The following is an 18,777-nucleotide window of genomic DNA, read 5'->3' as shown; positions in this document are numbered from 1 at the left end:
CAAGGTGCAGTAAGGTAGTCATGAAGAAGTGAAGTGAAAGTTGCTCAGTTGAGTCCGACTCTTTGTGACCCCATGGACTATACAGTCCATGGAATTCTCCAGGCCAGTATACTGGAGTGGGTAGCCTTTCCCTTCTCCAGGGGATCTTCCCAACCCAGGGATCAAACCCAGGTCTCCAGCATTGCAGGCAGATTCTTTAGCCAGCTGAGCCACAAGGGAATCCCCAAGGTAGTCAAACTTGTATAAAATTTGAAATTACTGAACAAGATCTACCTGATTAATTCTCATCTTGAAAAAAATGCATATTGAAAAAAAAATACTGAAAAATATACAAATTTGCTTGTAATTGGACTGACGAAGTAACATCATTAAAATATTTAGCTACATAGTGACTACAGTCAATTTTTTGTTACATAACAATGTGATAGATGCTAAAACAAATGACTAGGTTTTAATATACAATATAAACTTTCCAGAAAATCACAGTAAAATAATTTTTCCTACAAAATATTATCAGTGATTAAATGAGAATTAAGTCTTCCTTTTGCCTGTATTCTACCTTTAGTATTAACTAAATTTTCTATCCTGGATTTACCTATGTAATTTGATTTTCAGTGATGCTGAAGATTTCAAGTTTCCAATGTGTTCATACAGGGATATCATTCCTTTTTATTATTTTATGTATTAAAGTATCTTTGATGTTTCCCACAGCTATTTTCAAATTGTTACTAATAATACTTGATGGCAAAATAACTGATCATTTGAGAACCTAGCAAAAGGCAATATTTGAACAATACATTTTTAAGCCCCCATGTATAAAAAAATCACCTCTTATTTCTGAGTAATCTGTTTTATATAGTTTTACAAATCTATTTCATATTTAGAAACATAGCACCAGTTTTAATTGAGATGTCTTAACTAATATGAAGGAAAACAATACCACCTTTAAGTCTTCAAATATTGAGGCAAATTAATACTATAATAGAAAATTTTAGATATGGTTATCCATAAGCATATCTAATGAGCAACATAGCAAAAGATAACTCACAGTCTACAGCTGTAAAATTTTTTAAATATAAAATGAAAGGATTCAAAATATTAAAACTATGAAAGAATGTCTGGGGTTTTGAAACTGATACTAACCTTTGCAAGCTCATCTTTCCTCATGGTCAAAAGATGTCTTAAAGTTATTTCCCTTTCCTGTAGAAAAGGAAAAAAAACGCCGCCTTCAATATAGATGAAATAGTGGAAGGGGATACACATAGGCTAGTCAGTTATATGCTACCCTCCCAAACAACTTTCAACTTTCTAGAGGAGACAGCATATAGATAGTAGTAAGTGTAATAATATGCATAATGACCTAAAAAACATACGTTAGCTAGTTTTCCAGAGTAAAAAAACTGTTACAACTTTTACTTTCTTACATAAATAGCTCTATAAAATTTGATAGAAATTATGTTTTATGAGTAGTCAAAATTTATAACTGTATAAGATTTAACAATCAATAACATTTAGTTTTATTAAATAATTCTCAAATAGGAAGTTTCAAGATTGTACAATGAAACCCAATTCTAAACAACAAACCACCTAATTGAATGTGCATTCCTAGGGAGAGCCTATCTAAAACAGTGCTTTACTGCTGCAGCATCAGCTAAATGGCTGAGAACTGCCATCGACGCAAACTCCATAATGCATGCTTAAAATACCTGCAACAGTGCTTGTCATAGGATCTAATTTAATATCTATGACACTCCTACACTAGGTATTACCATTCTTTTGGGAAAAAAAGAGATTTAAGTAATACATTTCAGTTAATAATCATTAGAGCAAGACTCCCATACCAGGTTTGTTCAGTTTAAAATCTTGCTGCTCCTAATATTCTATACAGGAAGATTGGCAATTGGAAAAACACCCTAAGGCACAGATTTACATGGAGTTCTGCAAAGCTACGAGCAGTGGGTAAGAGCCTGATTCTAATTTCTGTAAATTTTTATAATACATTTTCAAAATGCTTCCAAGTTTAAAATGGGATGTACTATAAGTTATGCAGAAAAGTGCATGTCACTCTTTCATAAGCATGCTTATGAATTAACGTTACATTAATTTAATGTTATGTTAATCAATAAATAAACATGCATACACAGTTCATTGTAGTTTATACAAAATCTTACCTTCAATAAATCTGCCATATGTTCAAGTCCAAGACCATGTAAAAATATTTCCAGATCTCCAAATGCTGTATATGAACTATACATATTTATAGCAATGTCAATTTCAGAACAGACTATAAGTGTACAAATAATAAATATATATTTTAATGTACAAAAGAGAATAAGAATGATTGAGTCTATGTAGAATATACAGGTATACCTAGTTTTAATTGTGCTTTACTTTATTGCTTTACTTGCAAACATTTATTTTTTATAAATTGAAGGTTTGTGGCAACCCTCTGTCAATCAAGTCTATTGGTGCCATTTCTTCAATGGCATTTGCTCATTTTGTGTATCTGTGTCACACTTTTGTAATACATGAAATATTTCAAACTTTCTCATTATTATTATGTTTGTTACGGTGATTCGATATTGCTATTACAACTTGCTGAAGGCTCAGATGATGGTTACCATTTTTTAGAAATAAAGCATTTTAAATTAGTACATGTATTGTTTTTGTGGGGCCCTGGTAGCTCAGATGGTAAAGAATCTGCCAGCAATGCAGGAAACCCGGGTTCAACCCCTGAGTCAGGGAATGGCTACCCACTCCAGTATTTCTGTCTGGAGAATTCCATGGACCGAGGAGCCTAGCAGGCTACAGTCCACAGGGTCACAAAGAGTCAGACACCATTGAGTGACTAACACTTTCACTTTTTTCACATTGATTTTGTAGACAGAACGCTACTGCACACTTTAATAGACTATGTGCATGTGTGCTAAGTCGCTTCAGTCGTGTCCAACTCTTTGCAACCCTATGGACTGTAGCCTGTCAGGCTTCCCATCCATGGAATTCTCCAGGCAAGAATACTAGAGTGGGTTGCCGTGCCGTGGCCCCCCTCCTCCAGGGGATCTTCCCAACCCAGGGACTGAACCCATATCTCTTAGGTCTCCTGCATTGGCAGGTGGATTCTTTACCACTAGTGCCACCTGGGCTACAGTATAGTGTAAATACGACTTGTAAATTTGTGTAACTCACTTTATTATGACATTTGCTTTATTGTGGTAGTCTGGAATGTACACCAATATCTCTGAAATATGCCTATATCTGCAAATTTGATCTATGTTAAACAAAGGAATAAGAAATGTTTCTTGAATGAAGATTTAAGTAAACAGAGAAAATGGTGATAGTAAAATGAAACTCATCTTTCCTAAGAAGGAAAATATTTGCCAATATTTATACAGTGAACCCTGGAACAACACGGTCTGGACTGTGCGGGTCCACTTATACATGGATCTTTTTCAATAGTAAATACTACAGTAGTATACAGTCATGGATGTGAATTCATGGATGTGGAACTGCAGATATGGAGGAACCTTGGATACAGACTTTCCAAGGGGGACGGTCAGCATCCCCAACCCCCAGAATGTTCACGGGGAAACTGTATTCCTTGTAAGAGCTCTGGACATGAAAATCTCTTTAATTGTAGGAAGTAAAAATTTACAACAATTTAAAAATGTAGGTAAGTAGAGAATAATGTTGTGGCTATGTATTGAACAATTGTGTTTGGGGGGGTGGGGGCGGAAACGTATTTTTATTTTTAGCTTATAAAATCAGAAATCTGCTGTAAAGAATTAGAAAGCAAAGTGCAATCTAGTTTGAACACTAACAAAACCATAACCTCAGAACCTTTTAGAAATAAACTGTATTGTTGATATTTTATTTAAAGTAAAAAATAATTCTCTTTACTGTTTATATATATATATAAAACTTTTCTAAAATTCTGGAGAACCAAACACTCAAAATTCATACATTTTTAAGTAGTATTTTGAAATACTCATAAAAACTTAAAATATTGTACATTTCAAATGTCATCACTTTACTATAAGTAATAAAAACACACAATTTTTACTCATTTGTAGGTACTGAACAAAAACATGCTATGTTACCTAAATATGTGATCTTTTTCTTTATCAGAATCTGTTCTCAATAGTTTACTAATAGACTCTTCTTTAGTTAGCTGGTGAAGCTTTCCTTCCAAAGGATTTAAAGTCAAGGAAAGAAAATTGAAGATCTGAAAAAGTTATAATAAGAATTAAAGCAAGATAGTAATTAATAATATTTTCAACAAAATATACAACAAAACTAAAAATTCCATTTTGGTAAGTTAAGTCAGAAAGACTAAGTACTCAGGTAGTATTTTAAATACATTATTAAACAGAGAGAAAGTAAGAAGCATGACTAAGGTACATAAACCTCAACTGTACATCTTAAAGAGATGTGAAATTCCTTAGTTTTTGAAAACTTCTTAGTTCTAACTTTTCAGTAAGTTAAGGTTAAGTCATATAATCAGTCAAGATACAAAACAAATCTCACTTCAGGAAAGAATTTATGACTCAAAATAATCTTTGATATTCATACATTTCTTAGTATGTCAAATTCAGTATTATCCACCCTAAATTTAATAATGCAGTATATTAATGAAAAGTTTTCAAATTTTCAAAGCTTAGGAGAAAAACTGTAAATTTCTTTTTAAAGATTCACAGGGCTTCAGTGATTAGCACTTACACCAGAATAATATTGGAAATGTAGATATGAATTATAAAATGATAGGCATGTTTATAGGCTGCTTTAAAATAGAGGAAGTTATTTTACATGCAATAAAAATGACATGGTCTGACTACTGTATGGTAGAAACTTTGGAATGTCATAAGCTTCCAAAATCAGAAACTCAGTTTTAGAAGATCTTGACCTATATAACTTGGATTTAGAGTTGTACTGTATTTTATCCTTGCTTAGAAATTACAGACCTTTGGCTGAAAGCTTTCATATTTAGACCAAAAGTTTATATCTATAAAATTATTTAATGTATGGCAAATATTTACTACTGACTTTATTCTCTGAATGACAATAAATCATATACTCCCATATGTTATTACTTTATACCTTGTCAAATGTATAGGAGTAAATGTAGTTCAAAGGATTTAATTTTTAAATTGTCTAATATGTGTTAATTAAAGTTTAAAAACAATAGTTTACATGTGCAAATTTTGAAATTTTACTAGCTGTGTTAACACACTAATTTTTGAAAATTAATTAATTTTTGAAAATCAGTTGGAAGTGTTTAAATAAATAGTCTGTTACAATTTTATTTCTAGGGCCAGATGAGACTTTATTATCCCTTTATACAGCTTTTAAATTACCACATCATAAACGCCTCTTATTTAGTAAAAAGATAAATACTCTAGTAAACTAAAGTTTTCATTACCTGGCTGGGAGAAAATTACATACTGAAACATTTAGTAATAGATAAATTATTATTACAGTAGTGAGTTCTAACAAAATCATACAAAAGTTTTACAAACAATAATGTAAACTAAGAAAAATTAGCTAAACAACAGGATACCTCGAGATGTTTATTTCTTTTTGCAATTTCACTTGGTGTCTTTCCATCTTTGGTTTGTATCATTTTATTAGCTCCAAGTTCAAGCAACTTCAAAACTACATTTTTATGACCCTGACGTGCTGCCCATGTTAAAGCCTGTAAGTGGGGGAAAAAAAGATTGTTTAAAGAGAGGGAGTACATATGACACAGAGAAGAAAATTTCTCAACAGTATTTATGGCACAATAAAAAAGTGAACATGGTTAATTAATGGAATGATGCAATCTTATCATTTCACAATATAATGTAAACATATTTCCAATGTTGTAATCGCAAAGCAGACTGCCAGTGTTCACTGATTTTGTAAAACCAAATAATGTCTTAGTCAAGTGAAATTACAGAGTAAAATGATTTATCTACCAATCAGAGAACTGTTTTCTATAAAAAGGAACTCTATTTGTAGTCTAATAGAATCCAGGCTTTGCTATGTGTTACAGTTTCTTTTGTTAAGGGTGCTGACCAACAAAGGCAGATGATTTCTTTTTTCTCATTGAAACTGTTGCTTTTCTTTACTGAACAGCAATTACATCCCAGCCCTTCTGTAATTTTTACTTCTTCAAACCTTTCTGCCAACTACTGATAGTAAGATATCAATGTCCTAGAGATAAAAAGGAACACTGTAGAGTCGGTTCTCACAGTATAGCCGTTCTCATCCTGGGTATTAACTTCTGCTCCGTGAGCAACAAGGAGAGCAACAACCTGAGGGTGGCCGTCACGTGCAGCATACATGATTGGTGTCATAAGTCTCCTGAGGAGGAGGAAGAAAAGACAACTGTGTCAATGCTGCCCTTAACAGTTCTTCAAAGGCTGAACTTAACCATCAGGGCTGTTCTGAGAGCAAAGAAATACGAAAGCTTTTCACAAAGCAGGGGGGAAAAAAATCTAAAAATCCAATTTACCAGCAAATAAATAAAATATGAAGGAGATTACACTCTTAAAAGCACTGAATGCTTACACAGCACCCTCTAGTGAAGAAATGTGTCTTTAAAAATCACTAAATGAGCCCACACTTTTTAATATGAGGCTTCATTACTTTACCTATTCACATATCAAAATATCAGAGTACCTCACTATGCTTATGCTGGGAAAATAGTGATGAACAACACAAACAAGCGCCCCCACCGACCCCATGTTCTCAAAATTGCTCATTTTAAATGCTTATTACACTTTAAAAACTGTATTTTATTTAGTAAAAATGTAAGTTTAAGATCTCTTACTTCTTAATGTGTTCTATTATAATTCGACTTTCGGACTGAGAGAATTTCACCCCGAGGCTTACTTTAATAAAGACAGACATCAGCCCAACAGTTTTGCCAGACTCTGAGACTATGTTGTGGGAGAACACAAGTGGTCTCCCGCTAGTGGACCACTTCCCCAAATTAGAGTCAACCCCTCGACTTCTAGCAGTCATTCAGCTTCTGAACCTAATTACAAAGGATACCAGAAAGGTTCTATTAGTTCTACTTGGGTTGAACTTAGTATCACAGTCTGTTTTAAAGGAGATCTAGGATTCTGGGCTCAATCTTCCTGAGTCACCACAAATATCTGATCTATATACAAAGACCTTCACAAAAGAACAATAAATTAAATAATTTTACAATTCTCAGTTTTGATCTCATTAAGGAAGACTGTCTTGATTACTCATATTACATACACTACAGATAAACAATATTTCTCTGTAAGATTTGTTGACATAAGGTATATCCTGAATCTGGTCATTTCACACCAATGTCTTTACACAGAAAGTTTCACGCATTTATCCGTTCCTTCTATTTCCTGGTATGTTAAAATTTCAACTTATTATTAGAATTACATGCTAAGGTAGTTTGTCCAACACTGCCTCCTCTACCTTGAATTTCTCCTACACAGTGGCTTTAGTACACAATCTTGACAAAGTGAAGTGTGAATTGCTGGATAGCTAAGCAAATAGGGAGAATATATACAGTAGAAAGAGCTTGTTTGAGTAGACTGGTTATTCAAATTCTTTCCTAAGTCTAAATCAGACCGCTTGATGCTTCTCTTCCCACCTTCCTGACAACAGCTCAAATCTGTTCCTTCCAAGGTTCCCTATTTCCCAGAGCTTCCATTAACCAAATAACTCAGCCTAAAACTAAGCATCATTCATAACTTTTCTCCAGCACTCCACATACACGTCATCAGAAGGTCCTGTTCCCTATTTTCCTATCATATTTTGAATCTAACCATGTCTCATCAACTTGTTAGCCACTGTAAGCAGTCCATGCTATCACTGTGTTTCTCTGATTTGTATTTTTGCAGTAGCCTCATAACTGTTCTCCATGCTTCTGTTCTGGCCATGTATTCTTTTTGAAGATGCCAAGTTCTTCTTCTTTCAGAGACTGTGCAAGTGCTGTTCCTTCCACCCTTCCCTTGACCTTCATATTGTACATTCCATCTTTTCCAGGGGAGGTAACATGAAAGTCTGAGTGTCCTATCTGCTTGAAACTTATTACTGAAAATTTCTGAATCTGTACTGAAATTGTATTGAAAATTGAAGTTCTTTTAAATATCATTTTTTCTTATAACAGAATCTTAGAAAACAGCAGGGATATAATTTTCAGTCTGTAAATTCACAGAGACATAAAATGGCTTTTATAAATGCTTATGTCATCCTAGCTAGTAAAACTACTAGATTAGTATAGTTTGCAGACTAAGATGCTTCAGATCATAACTGAATATGTGTTACAATAAAGCTTCACTGATTTCTTAGTTGAATTTACTGAATGGGATAGCAAACTCCTATAATGGAGTCTAGATTATCTAGAAGGTGTATTTGTTGTTCATTCGCTAAGTCGTGTCCAACCCTTTACGACCCCACAAACTGCAGCATGCCAGGCTTCTCTGTCCATCACTATCCCTCTGAGTTTGTTCAAACTCATGTCCATTCAGTCAGTGATGCCATACAACCACCTCATCCTCTGTTGCCCCCTTCTCCTCTTGCCCTCAATTTTCCCCAGCATGAGGGTCTTTTCCAATGAGTCAGCTCTTCCCATCATGTGGCTGAAGTATTGCAGCATCAGCTTCAATATTCAATATTTCAGAGTGTTACTTAGCTTCTGAAAGTTATTAGAGTTACTGATACTATCAATAATGTTGCATGACCATTTTGAGAGGGGACAGAACAATTCTTACAGTGGTTTTATATCTACAGAAACTTCTAACATCTATTGTTTCCTGCCTGTCATAGATTAATAAAATCTAAGTTAAGTCTTTAATCTTACAAACTCTTATGAACTTATAAATGGTCTTATTATAAACTCTTCAGGGAAGTTATAAAACTTTTAACTGGTTTGATCAAATGACATGGTAACAATTTGTGCTACTGATAACTTTACTTTCAATATTAATTTCCATCTTATTTATCTCCTGAGATTTAATATAAAGAATTCTTTACTTCCCCTTCTGTTTTGTTCTGCCCGCTCCTTCCAATACATAACTGCTTTGGCAAAGGTCAGCAGTTACTTGGACTCCTTTTATTTTTCTAGCATTTAAAGGTATGTATTTCAAGAGGCTGCTGTCCTCAATATTCTTCCATTTTCACTACCTAAACAACATACCTGTATGGTTTCACCTACTCTCATGACTATTGTTAATGCACTGGTGGCTGCTGAATCTGTATCTCTAGCCCAGGCTTTGCTCTTGTGCTCCAGATCATATCTGTCATTTCCACCTGGGTATCCCAACAAAATTCAAAACCAACATATACCTAAATCTGAAGTCACCATCTTCCCTCCAACACATAGTACCCTCTGTTATTACCTATCTCCATGAACAGCATCACAGGTCCATCATGACCCAACCCAGAAGCCTGAATGAATTTATCTATGACTCCTCATGTCCTCATAGCTAACCCAGCTTTCCTGCCAGTTTTACCTCCTTCCCATCATTTGTACCTGTACTTTACACTCGCTTCCTTCCTTGTCTTCAAGTCCTCATCACTTCTTACATGGATTACTGCATGCAACAGAATCACAACTGGCCTCCTTGTCTCCAATCTTTCCTCTACATTTGTAAACCTCATCAAATAAATTCAGTTTGAAGTTTTCAGGGTTACACCTATGAGGATCTTCGTAAGTCCTCTGTCTACCTCTCTACCTTTTGGTACCTGCCATCCGATTCCATTCCAGTAAAATACTTCAGTTCTTCTGCAGGCATGAATTCGGCTCTCTCCTCTGCCTATTTCCAGAGCACTTCTGGTTGATATGTCCTTTTGCTTTTCAACAAATGTATTCATAATCTACTTCTGGGGTTAATCTTAGAAGCCAGCATGCCCAATTTTTTGATGATCTGTCTCATCTTAGATAGCAACCCCACTCTCCTCTATGTTCTCATAGCACTCTGGGATTATTTTAATCAGGTCACCTTTCATGTCAAAGTATTTGTTCAATTCATCTGTTTTCTCAACCAGAATATCAGTTCTTTGAGGATAATGATCCTGAAAGTGTGAAAGTGAAAGTCACTCAATTGTGTCCGACTCGTTGTGACCCCATGGACTATACAGTCCATTGACTTCTCCAGGCTAGAATACTGAAGTGGGTAGCCTTTCCCTTCTCCAGGGGATCTTCCCAACCCAGGGACTGAACTCAGGTCTCCCGCACTGCAGATGGATTCTTTACCAGCTGAGCCACAAGGGAAACCCATGATGATCCTGACTTGTCTCTATATCCACCACCCCGCAAACCATGCAGTAACTAGTATAATGGTCTGCTTCTCTGCTCTGTGTCATGTGTACATTTAATACAGGCAGAGTTTTCTTATCTATTACATCATCTCATGTCTACTGATTGTGTTAGTCAGCTCATCTATATCCTTACTCAATTTACATATATTAGATTTGTGTAATGAGATAAATACTGAAATTTCCTCCTATCATTGTATTTTGATCTACTTCTTGAATTTTAATAGGTTTCAATTTATGGATTTAGCAGTCATGTAGTATAGTGTGTACAGGTCTGTGTTATATTTTCATTGATCTTTTTTTTTCACTATAGTACAAAATTTATTCTGTTTATTGTATATAACATTAGTAATAGCTGGTATTGATAATCCTGATTTCCACGGGTTTACCTCCACATGTAATGGGATATTTCATACCCATTTTCTTCTAATTTTCTTGTAATAGCATTTAGCCATCTTTTGTTTTTAAGCCAATATTCAGTTGAAAAATTCAGTCCATCCTCATTTAGCATAATGACTGATATATCCGACAATACTCTTCTGTCTTGCTGGTGCAACAAAATCACCATTCACTACATTTCTCCCCTTGAAAATCTTATTCTGCTTTTCCTCTTTTTAAAATGCCATTAAACATTACCCTAGTAAAACATTCTCTTATAGGTGAGCAAGATGAGACTTGTTTCTCCTAATAAGATTATGGTTTCCTCATCCACCAGGACACATTCTCCCTACTTGTATACTAACAGAATAAAGCCTCCTGAATACTCTTTGTTTCCTTTCTTCTCCTGGGTATCCCCCAACTCACTGCAAACTACAGCTCTTACAATCTGTTGGCATAATCTAGTAATTATTAGAATTTGGCTTGCATTTTGTCTTGCCATTTCCAGAATCCTTGTGTAGCAGTCGCAATTCACAGTCCCAGTCTAATATTATCTATTAAATACATATTTATTAAAATTCATCCCTCTTCAATGCTTTCTCTTTATCCTCCGCCTTCATGAGGTCTCTGGTTCTTTTTGGTTTTGCTAGTCTTTTTTTCAGGCATTTTCCTCAGCTAGGGTGCTTAGGTAATGTATTTTCTGAGTTGCTGCATATCTTTGACAATCTTTTTTTCCAACCTGAGAGGCACAGCTTGATTGAGAATAAGATCTTTAGGCTGTATACCTTCATCTAAGTGAAAATGCAATTTCATTCTTTTCTAGTTTCAGCTGTGCTCATAAGAAGTCTGATGCCACTGTAATCTTTCTACTTTTCATTGTTAAAAACTTAATTCTTTCTGCCTGGAAACTTGTAAAAATTTCCTCTTTGTTTTTAGAGTTTACACATTCTAATCAGAATTTATGCCTAGAAGTGTCTTTTTTTTTTTTTCCTTCCATCAGTCCAAACTAAAGCTTGAGAACTGTCCAAAAATGTAGGGTTTTTTGTTTGTTCCTTTGTTTTGATATGCATTTATGATAGTTTTTCAGCTTAAGAACAATTTCTTTTTACCAGACTTTTATTATTACCAGTCTTCCATGTTCCTCTTTCTTTCCTGAACTTTGAATTGAAATGCCACAATTTTTAAGTTTCAAGAGATCTTTCTTCATGCTGCGTTTAGATCTCCTTGTGTGTTCATAATTTTTAATTCCGGTTTTTTGCCTTTTTCTGTCAGCAGTTTTATTGTACTAGGCAAATATTTTAATTGTCAGTCTTTTCACTAGCTGCTGGGAAATTTGTTTGTTTGTTTTGTATTGGCTCTTTAGGGCTCAGGTCTAGCAGTTGTAGTATTTTTTAATGGCAGAAATCCTTATAGATATTGAAAATCAAGTTTCTTATGCAGTGGGTCTATAGTTTAAGGTTGTTAGCTCCCTCCAGAAGTATCTAGAATCTCTCTCTGCTTTCCTATCTTCCAGAATGTTCCCAACCTCTGGGATAACTAAGCCCACTTGTCTAAGTGGCTAAGAGAACTTAGCCCATTTGTTTAGCTCTAAGTCTTTAATAAGAGTCTGGAAACCTAAGACATTCATGCAAGATCAGCTCTGCTCCAGGTCCCAGATGTCCTAATGTCAAACTTTTGTGGGGTCAGCTGCTCTCCATCTAAGCTTACAACCTAACTTCCTACCCTTGAGGAATGGAGCTTGTATGTTTTGCAGGGATAGGAACACAAGCCTGAGTCCTCATCAGCACCCAGCTCCCTTAAGGTCTTATCAGCCCAAGGCTTGGGAAAGGCATAGTTTGGAGTTGAGAACAAAGAGGATGAGAATGATGTTCTGGTAGCCAAGTTTCCAGATATCCTATGTCATGTTTATAAAGACCATTGCCAGTCCAACATATATTCATCCACATTTTCATCTAGTAATTTTATTAAGCATCTGTGTGACTTTGTATTGTTTAATTTTTAAATATTTTGAGGCATATGAAATTACTCTGGCATGAGATTGGAGCCCTGCATTTTTTTTGGCCGTACCACACAGGATCTTAGTTTCCCAACCAGATATTGAACCAGTGTCCCCTGCACTGGAAGTGTAGGGTCTTAACACTGGACCGCCAAAGAAGTCCTCTTGCATTTTTTTTTATTCTTCTCCCACCCCACCCCCTTGGCAACCACCAATCTGTTCTCTACATTTGTGATTCTTGTTTCTGTTTCATAGATAGGTTCAACTGTGTCATACTTCAGATTCCACATAGAAGTGATAACATACGGTATTTGTTTTTCTGACGTATTTCACTTAATATGATAATCTCTAGTTGCATTCATATTACTACAAATAGCATTATTTCATTCTTATAGCTGAGTAGAATTCCACTGTATATATGCAACACATCTTTATCCGTTCATCTGCTGATGGACCTTTATGCTGTTTCCCTGTTTTGGCTAGTGTGAATAGTGCTGCTATGAACACAGGGGTGACGTATCTTTTTGGACAAGAGTTTTGTTTGGATATATGCCAAGGAGTGGACTTGTTGGTTCACATGGTAATTCTACTTTTAGTTTTCTGAGGAACCTCCATACTGTTTTCCACAGTGGCTGTACCAACTTACATTCCCACCAGCAGTGTAGGAAGGAATGTAAGTTTTCCCCACATCCTCTCTGGCATTTGTTATTTGCTGACTTTTTAATGATGGCCATTCTGACCAGCGTGAGGTGGTAGCTCAGTGTAATCCTGACTTGCATTTCTCTAATAATTAGCACTGTTGGGCATCTTTTCATGTACCTACTGGTAACCTATATTACTTCTTTGGAGAAATGTCTCTTTAGGTCTTCTGCTCATTTTCCAATTGCATTGGTTTTTTTGCTTTTGTTTTGTTGTTCTTGAGTTATATGAGCTGTTTGTATATTTTTGGAAATTAAGCCCTTGTCAGTCTTGGATCATTTTTTCTTCCATTCTGTAGGTTGTCTTTTCATTTTTAAGCTTGTGCAATTGATTAGGTCCCATTTGTTTATTTTTGTTTTTATTTCCATTGTCTTGGGAGACTGACCTAAGAAAACATCAGTATGAGTTATACTTACTAGAGAATTTTGTTATCATATGATCTCTTATGGGAGTTTTATGGTGTTGTGTCTTAAGTCTTCAAGCCATTTTGAGTTTAGTTTGTGTATGGTGTGAGGGTGTGTTCTAACTTCATTGATTCACATGCAGATGTCCAACTTTTCCAACACCACTTGCTGAAAAGACTATTTTTCTCCCATTGTATAGTCTTGCATCCTTTATTGAAAATTAACTGGCCAAATGTATATGAGTTTATTTCTGGGCTCTCTATTCTGTCCCACTGATCATATGTCTATTTTTGTGTCAGTGCCATAAAGTCTTGATTACTATAGCTTTGGAGTATTGTCTGAAGTCTGAGATGGTTACTTCTCCTGCTTTGTTCTTCTTCTTCAGCATTGCTTTGGTAATTCTGAATTTATAATCATTCCATATGAATTTTAGGATTTGTTCTATTATGTGAAAAATATCATGGGTAATTTGATAGGGATCATGTTAAATTTGTAGACTACTTTGGGCAGAATGGCCATTTTAACAGTATTAATTCTTCCAATTCAAGAACATGGGATATCTTTCCATTTCTTTGAATCATCTATAGTTTCTTTTATTAATGTTTTATAGTTCTCAGTATACAAGTCTTTCATCTCCTTGGTCAGCTTTATTCCTAAGTATTTTATTTTGGGAGATATGATTTTAAAACATATATATACATATATTTTTTACATTCTCTTTCTGATATTTCATCACTGGTATAGAGGAATGCAACCAATTTCTGTATGTTAATCTTGTATCCTGTTACCTTGCTGAATTCATTTATCAGTTCTGGTAGTTTTTGTGTGGAGTCGTTATAATTTTCTCTATATAATTATCATATCATCTGCATATAATACAATTTTATCTCTTCCCTTCCAATCTGGATACCTTTTATTTTCTTGTCTGATTTCTGTGACTAGAACTTCCAGTACTATGTTGAATAGAAGAGGTGAGAACAGGCATCTTTGTCTTGTCCCAAATTTTAGTGGGAAGGCTTTCAGTTTTTCACCATGAGTATGATTATATTGGCTATGGGGAAACCAGCATTTTTTACCCCTTCAAATAGCTGTCTAAATCCCTAGCACCAAAATGATGATCCACTTTCTCCCCACTAGTCTGGATGCCACATTAATCGTTTAATAATTTCATGTATTCGTGGATTTCATCCCAGATTTTCTTTTGTTTTACTTTTAGAGATCAGCAATTCAGAGTTTTCCACTAATAACACACATTTTAATTATTGTGATTGTAAAATACAAGCCAAATTACATACTACTTTTTAAAATGACATATTGATTTTAAAAAATTACTTAACTTACACATATGTATTTTTCCCTCAGAATACTACAGATAATTAATAATAAGAGTTGGGTATCTTTCCAGATCTCAGCAAACAAAAAGAACAAATTTTACATATATAAATGTGTGCAGGAAAAACATTTTTTAATATAAGTAATATCATGCTGTTTATGTAGTGTTTTGACTTAAGTTCCCTTTGAGTATTGCTTTGTGTGAATCACACAGGTTTTGATAACAATGTGATATAATTGTGTTCAATTATCATTTTCCTTTAAAATCCTTAATCTAGAAGTTATTAAAATATGTAATTTAAATACCTGCTTTTATGCATTGAGGAGGCTTTTGGTTATTAAATTCTAAGTTTGTTACATTTTGATTAGTGAAAGTGTTCTACATAATTTTTTAAAAGGGAATTTATTAAGGCTTCCTATATGTAGGACACTACTATAAAAATAATCCGTGTGTATTTGAAAATAATCTATATAAATTATGTTGGAGTCAGAATTCTAGATAAATATGAATTAGACATGCTTGTTAAATGTTATCTTAATCTCCTATATCTTTACTTTCTGTCTTAATACATTTATACTAAAGACTGAAAGATAATTATAGATTTTCTATTTCCTTTCCAGTTCCATAATTTTCATTTCATATATTTTAAAGCCATTTATATTAAAACTGTTCTTGTTAAATTTTTTGCTTTTATCAAAATGAATACTTCCTCTTTGTTCCTATAAATAATTTATTATCCCAGAGAGTTTCTGGGTTTTTTTGGTCTTGTTATCCACCAGGTATAGGTACTTTCAAAATGAATATTTTTTTATCATTTTATTTTCAACTTTTATGTATTATTGTATTTTAGCTGTGATTTCATTGGCTTTTGGTTTTAGCCATGGGCTTCCCTGGTCACTCAGCTGGTAAAGAATCTGCCTGCAATGCAGAAGACTCCGGCTCGATCTGTGGGTTGGAAAGATTCCTGGAGAAGGAAATGCCTACCCACTCCAATATTCTTGCCTAGAGAATTCCATGGATAGAGGAGCCTGGCAGGCTATAATCCATAGGGTTGCAAAGAGTCAGACATGACTAAACACAGCACAACCCAATTCAGCCAATTTATCTTTGTTGAAGAGTCAGACACAACTGAGTGACTTTCACTTCACTTCACTTTAGCCGTATGTGAGTTAATATTATAATCAGTGAGCTTTACCAACTAGTTTTCTTTTATATTAATATAGTTAAAGTTATTTGTGACACTATATTTTTGCACTTTTTATTTATCATGTTTCCACGATAAATATATGCATTTAAGTCTTGTCGGACTGAATCAAGTTCTGTGTGTTCTATCCACCCTCTAGCGCCACTACTGCCCCTTGATCTGAAAGCTTTTAACAATCCTTCTTTTCTTCTGGTACAACAGTCCCTTCTTATCCACAGGGGATATGCTCCAAAACCCCCAATGGATACCTGAACAGTGGATAGTACCAAACCCTACATATACCATGTTTTTTTCTATACTAATGGGAGGGCAGCATACACAGTGTGGATATGCAGGACAAGGGATGATTCATGTCCTGGATGGGACAGCGAGATATTTAATAACATTACATAGAATGGCATGCAATTTAAAACTTATGAATTGTTTATTTCTGCAATCTTCCATTTAATATTTTCAGACTGTAGATAACTACAGGTAAGTGAAACTACACAAAGCAAAACAGAAGATAAGAGGGGAACTACTGTGCTTATTACTTTTAAATCCTTTTTGCTTTTTTTCCTAACATCCTTCACCTTACCATTTAACAACAACTAAAGTGAATAACTTTGGTCTCATCTGAGGGGAGAAGTTTAGTTTTATTTTGCTTCATTCTTTTCTCAGCTACCCACATTCCAAACTTGTTATCATGAAAATTTAGTATACCACATACACTTTTTCTCTGTCTTTTTTATGGTCAATAGTTATTTCAATTTACCAATATATTTACTAATCTCTTTGTTCAACATTGTATCTTATATCTCACTACCTCTGAGTTTATTTTCCTTTTTGTAATTAACTTTCAAAATTTATTTTTAAGAGTCAGTTGAACATAATTCTTGACTGGTAGCACTTTTCTTTGAAATATGTAGGAGGTATTTTAGTTTATCAAATGACTGGAATCACCTATTGGCATTTAATTACTAAATATCCTGTAATACACAGTATAATCCCACTCAAGATGTCACTTGTATTTTTGCTTAAGATGGTAACTTTAAGCTCTTGTAGATAAGAAAATGTCTTTATTTTTGCCTTCACTCTTGAATAACAGAATGGCTAAACATAGAATTATAGTTCAAAGTTTATTCCTCAGACCATCTGTCTTCTCCCATATATAGTTGTTATTAAGAATTCTAATGTCAAATGGTCATTTCTTGATAAGAATTGTCTTAGTGAACTGTCTTTTCTATAGATAACATTTAGGAATTTTGCCTTTATTCTTGATATTTTAAAGTTTATTATGATGTGTCTCCATGTGTGCGCTCAAGTTGTGTCCGACTCTTTGTGAGCCCATGGACTGTAGCCTGCCAGACTCCTTGTCCAAGGGATTTCCCAGGCAAGAATACTGGAGTGGGTTGCCATGCCCTCTTCCAAGGGATCTTCCCAATCCAGGGTTCAAAGCCATGTCTCTTTCATCTCCTGCTTTGGTAGGCAGCTTCTTTACTACTGCGCCATCTGGGAAACCGCGATGTGTCTATATATTTTAAGTTAAAATATAAGTTATATATCTTCATCATTATGTGTATAAATTTTAGTTTGCACTTGGTAGACCTTTCAATCCTAAGGATTTGTGTGTTCAGTTTGGGAACATTCTTGGCCATGACTACTTCAAATACAGTTTAGCTTCCATTTCCTCCTTCTGGAATTCTTATTACGGCAGATGTTGTAACTTCTGGTGAGGTTCTCCATGTCTCTTACCTTTTCCTTTATAACTTTTTGTGTTGTATAATGCTGGAGATTTCCTCACATCTATCTTCCAGTCTACTGATTAGCTCTTCTGCTGAGTGTCATCTGCTATTCTTCACACATATTTAGGTTAATATTCAATAACAGTTTGTTTTTCATAATTCACTCTATTTGTTTCATAATTCCTGTTTGTTATTTTGTGGAAGAAAATCCCTCTTTTATTCCTCAGAGGAATATAGTCCTTTTTAGATGCTTTTGCTTTTTCCACTGTATCTAATCTAAGTGAATCTTCTGTTAGATTTGTTGCCCTTGTTTTGCGATGCTTACATTCTCTAGGTTTTGATGCTCTGTGGTTACGATCTTCTACGACTTCTGGGTGGCACAGTGGTAAAGAATCTGAGTGCCAATGCAGGAGATGCAAGAGACACCAATGCAGCAGATGCAAGAGATGCAGGTTGACCCCTGGGTCAGGAAGATTCCCTGGAGTAGGAAATGGCAACCCACTCCAGTATATGTGCCTGGAAAATTCCATGGACAGAGGAGCCTGGCAGGCTATATAGTCCATAGGGTCAAACATGACTGAGCAACTGAGCACACCCATCTTCTGGCCTAAAAAGACCCCTTCAGCATGGAAATCTCAAGCCAACAACCCTGGCCTGAACTATCACTAATGCAGTTCTTAGGGATTACCAGAGAGGGTTCCCCTTTGTTTCTTTCTTTAGGGAGTGACTCCTTTTCCATTCCAGAGATAACT

At 34.8% G+C, this 18,777-nt stretch overlaps 1 protein-coding gene across 1 annotated transcript in view; it reads right to left on the bottom strand.

The window, feature by feature from the left end:
- The window catches only part of ASZ1 (ankyrin repeat, SAM and basic leucine zipper domain containing 1), a 68,043-nt gene that overhangs the window by 11,088 nt on the left and 38,178 nt on the right, over positions 1–18,777 (bottom strand). The window contains exons 5-9 of the mRNA XM_068972402.1: positions 6,228–6,339; positions 5,555–5,689; positions 4,098–4,222; positions 2,172–2,247; positions 1,144–1,200 (exon numbers count right to left, since the gene is read on the bottom strand). Coding sequence (XP_068828503.1) covers positions 1,144–1,200; positions 2,172–2,247; positions 4,098–4,222; positions 5,555–5,689; positions 6,228–6,339 — 505 coding nt within the window. The remainder of the gene's footprint in view (positions 1–1,143; positions 1,201–2,171; positions 2,248–4,097; positions 4,223–5,554; positions 5,690–6,227; positions 6,340–18,777) is intronic.

Source organism: Capricornis sumatraensis, chromosome 5, assembly GCF_032405125.1.
Source record: "Capricornis sumatraensis isolate serow.1 chromosome 5, serow.2, whole genome shotgun sequence".
NCBI classification, from domain to species: Eukaryota; Metazoa; Chordata; class Mammalia; order Artiodactyla; family Bovidae; genus Capricornis; species Capricornis sumatraensis.
This window is presented reverse-complemented; position numbering and strand designations above follow the sequence as displayed.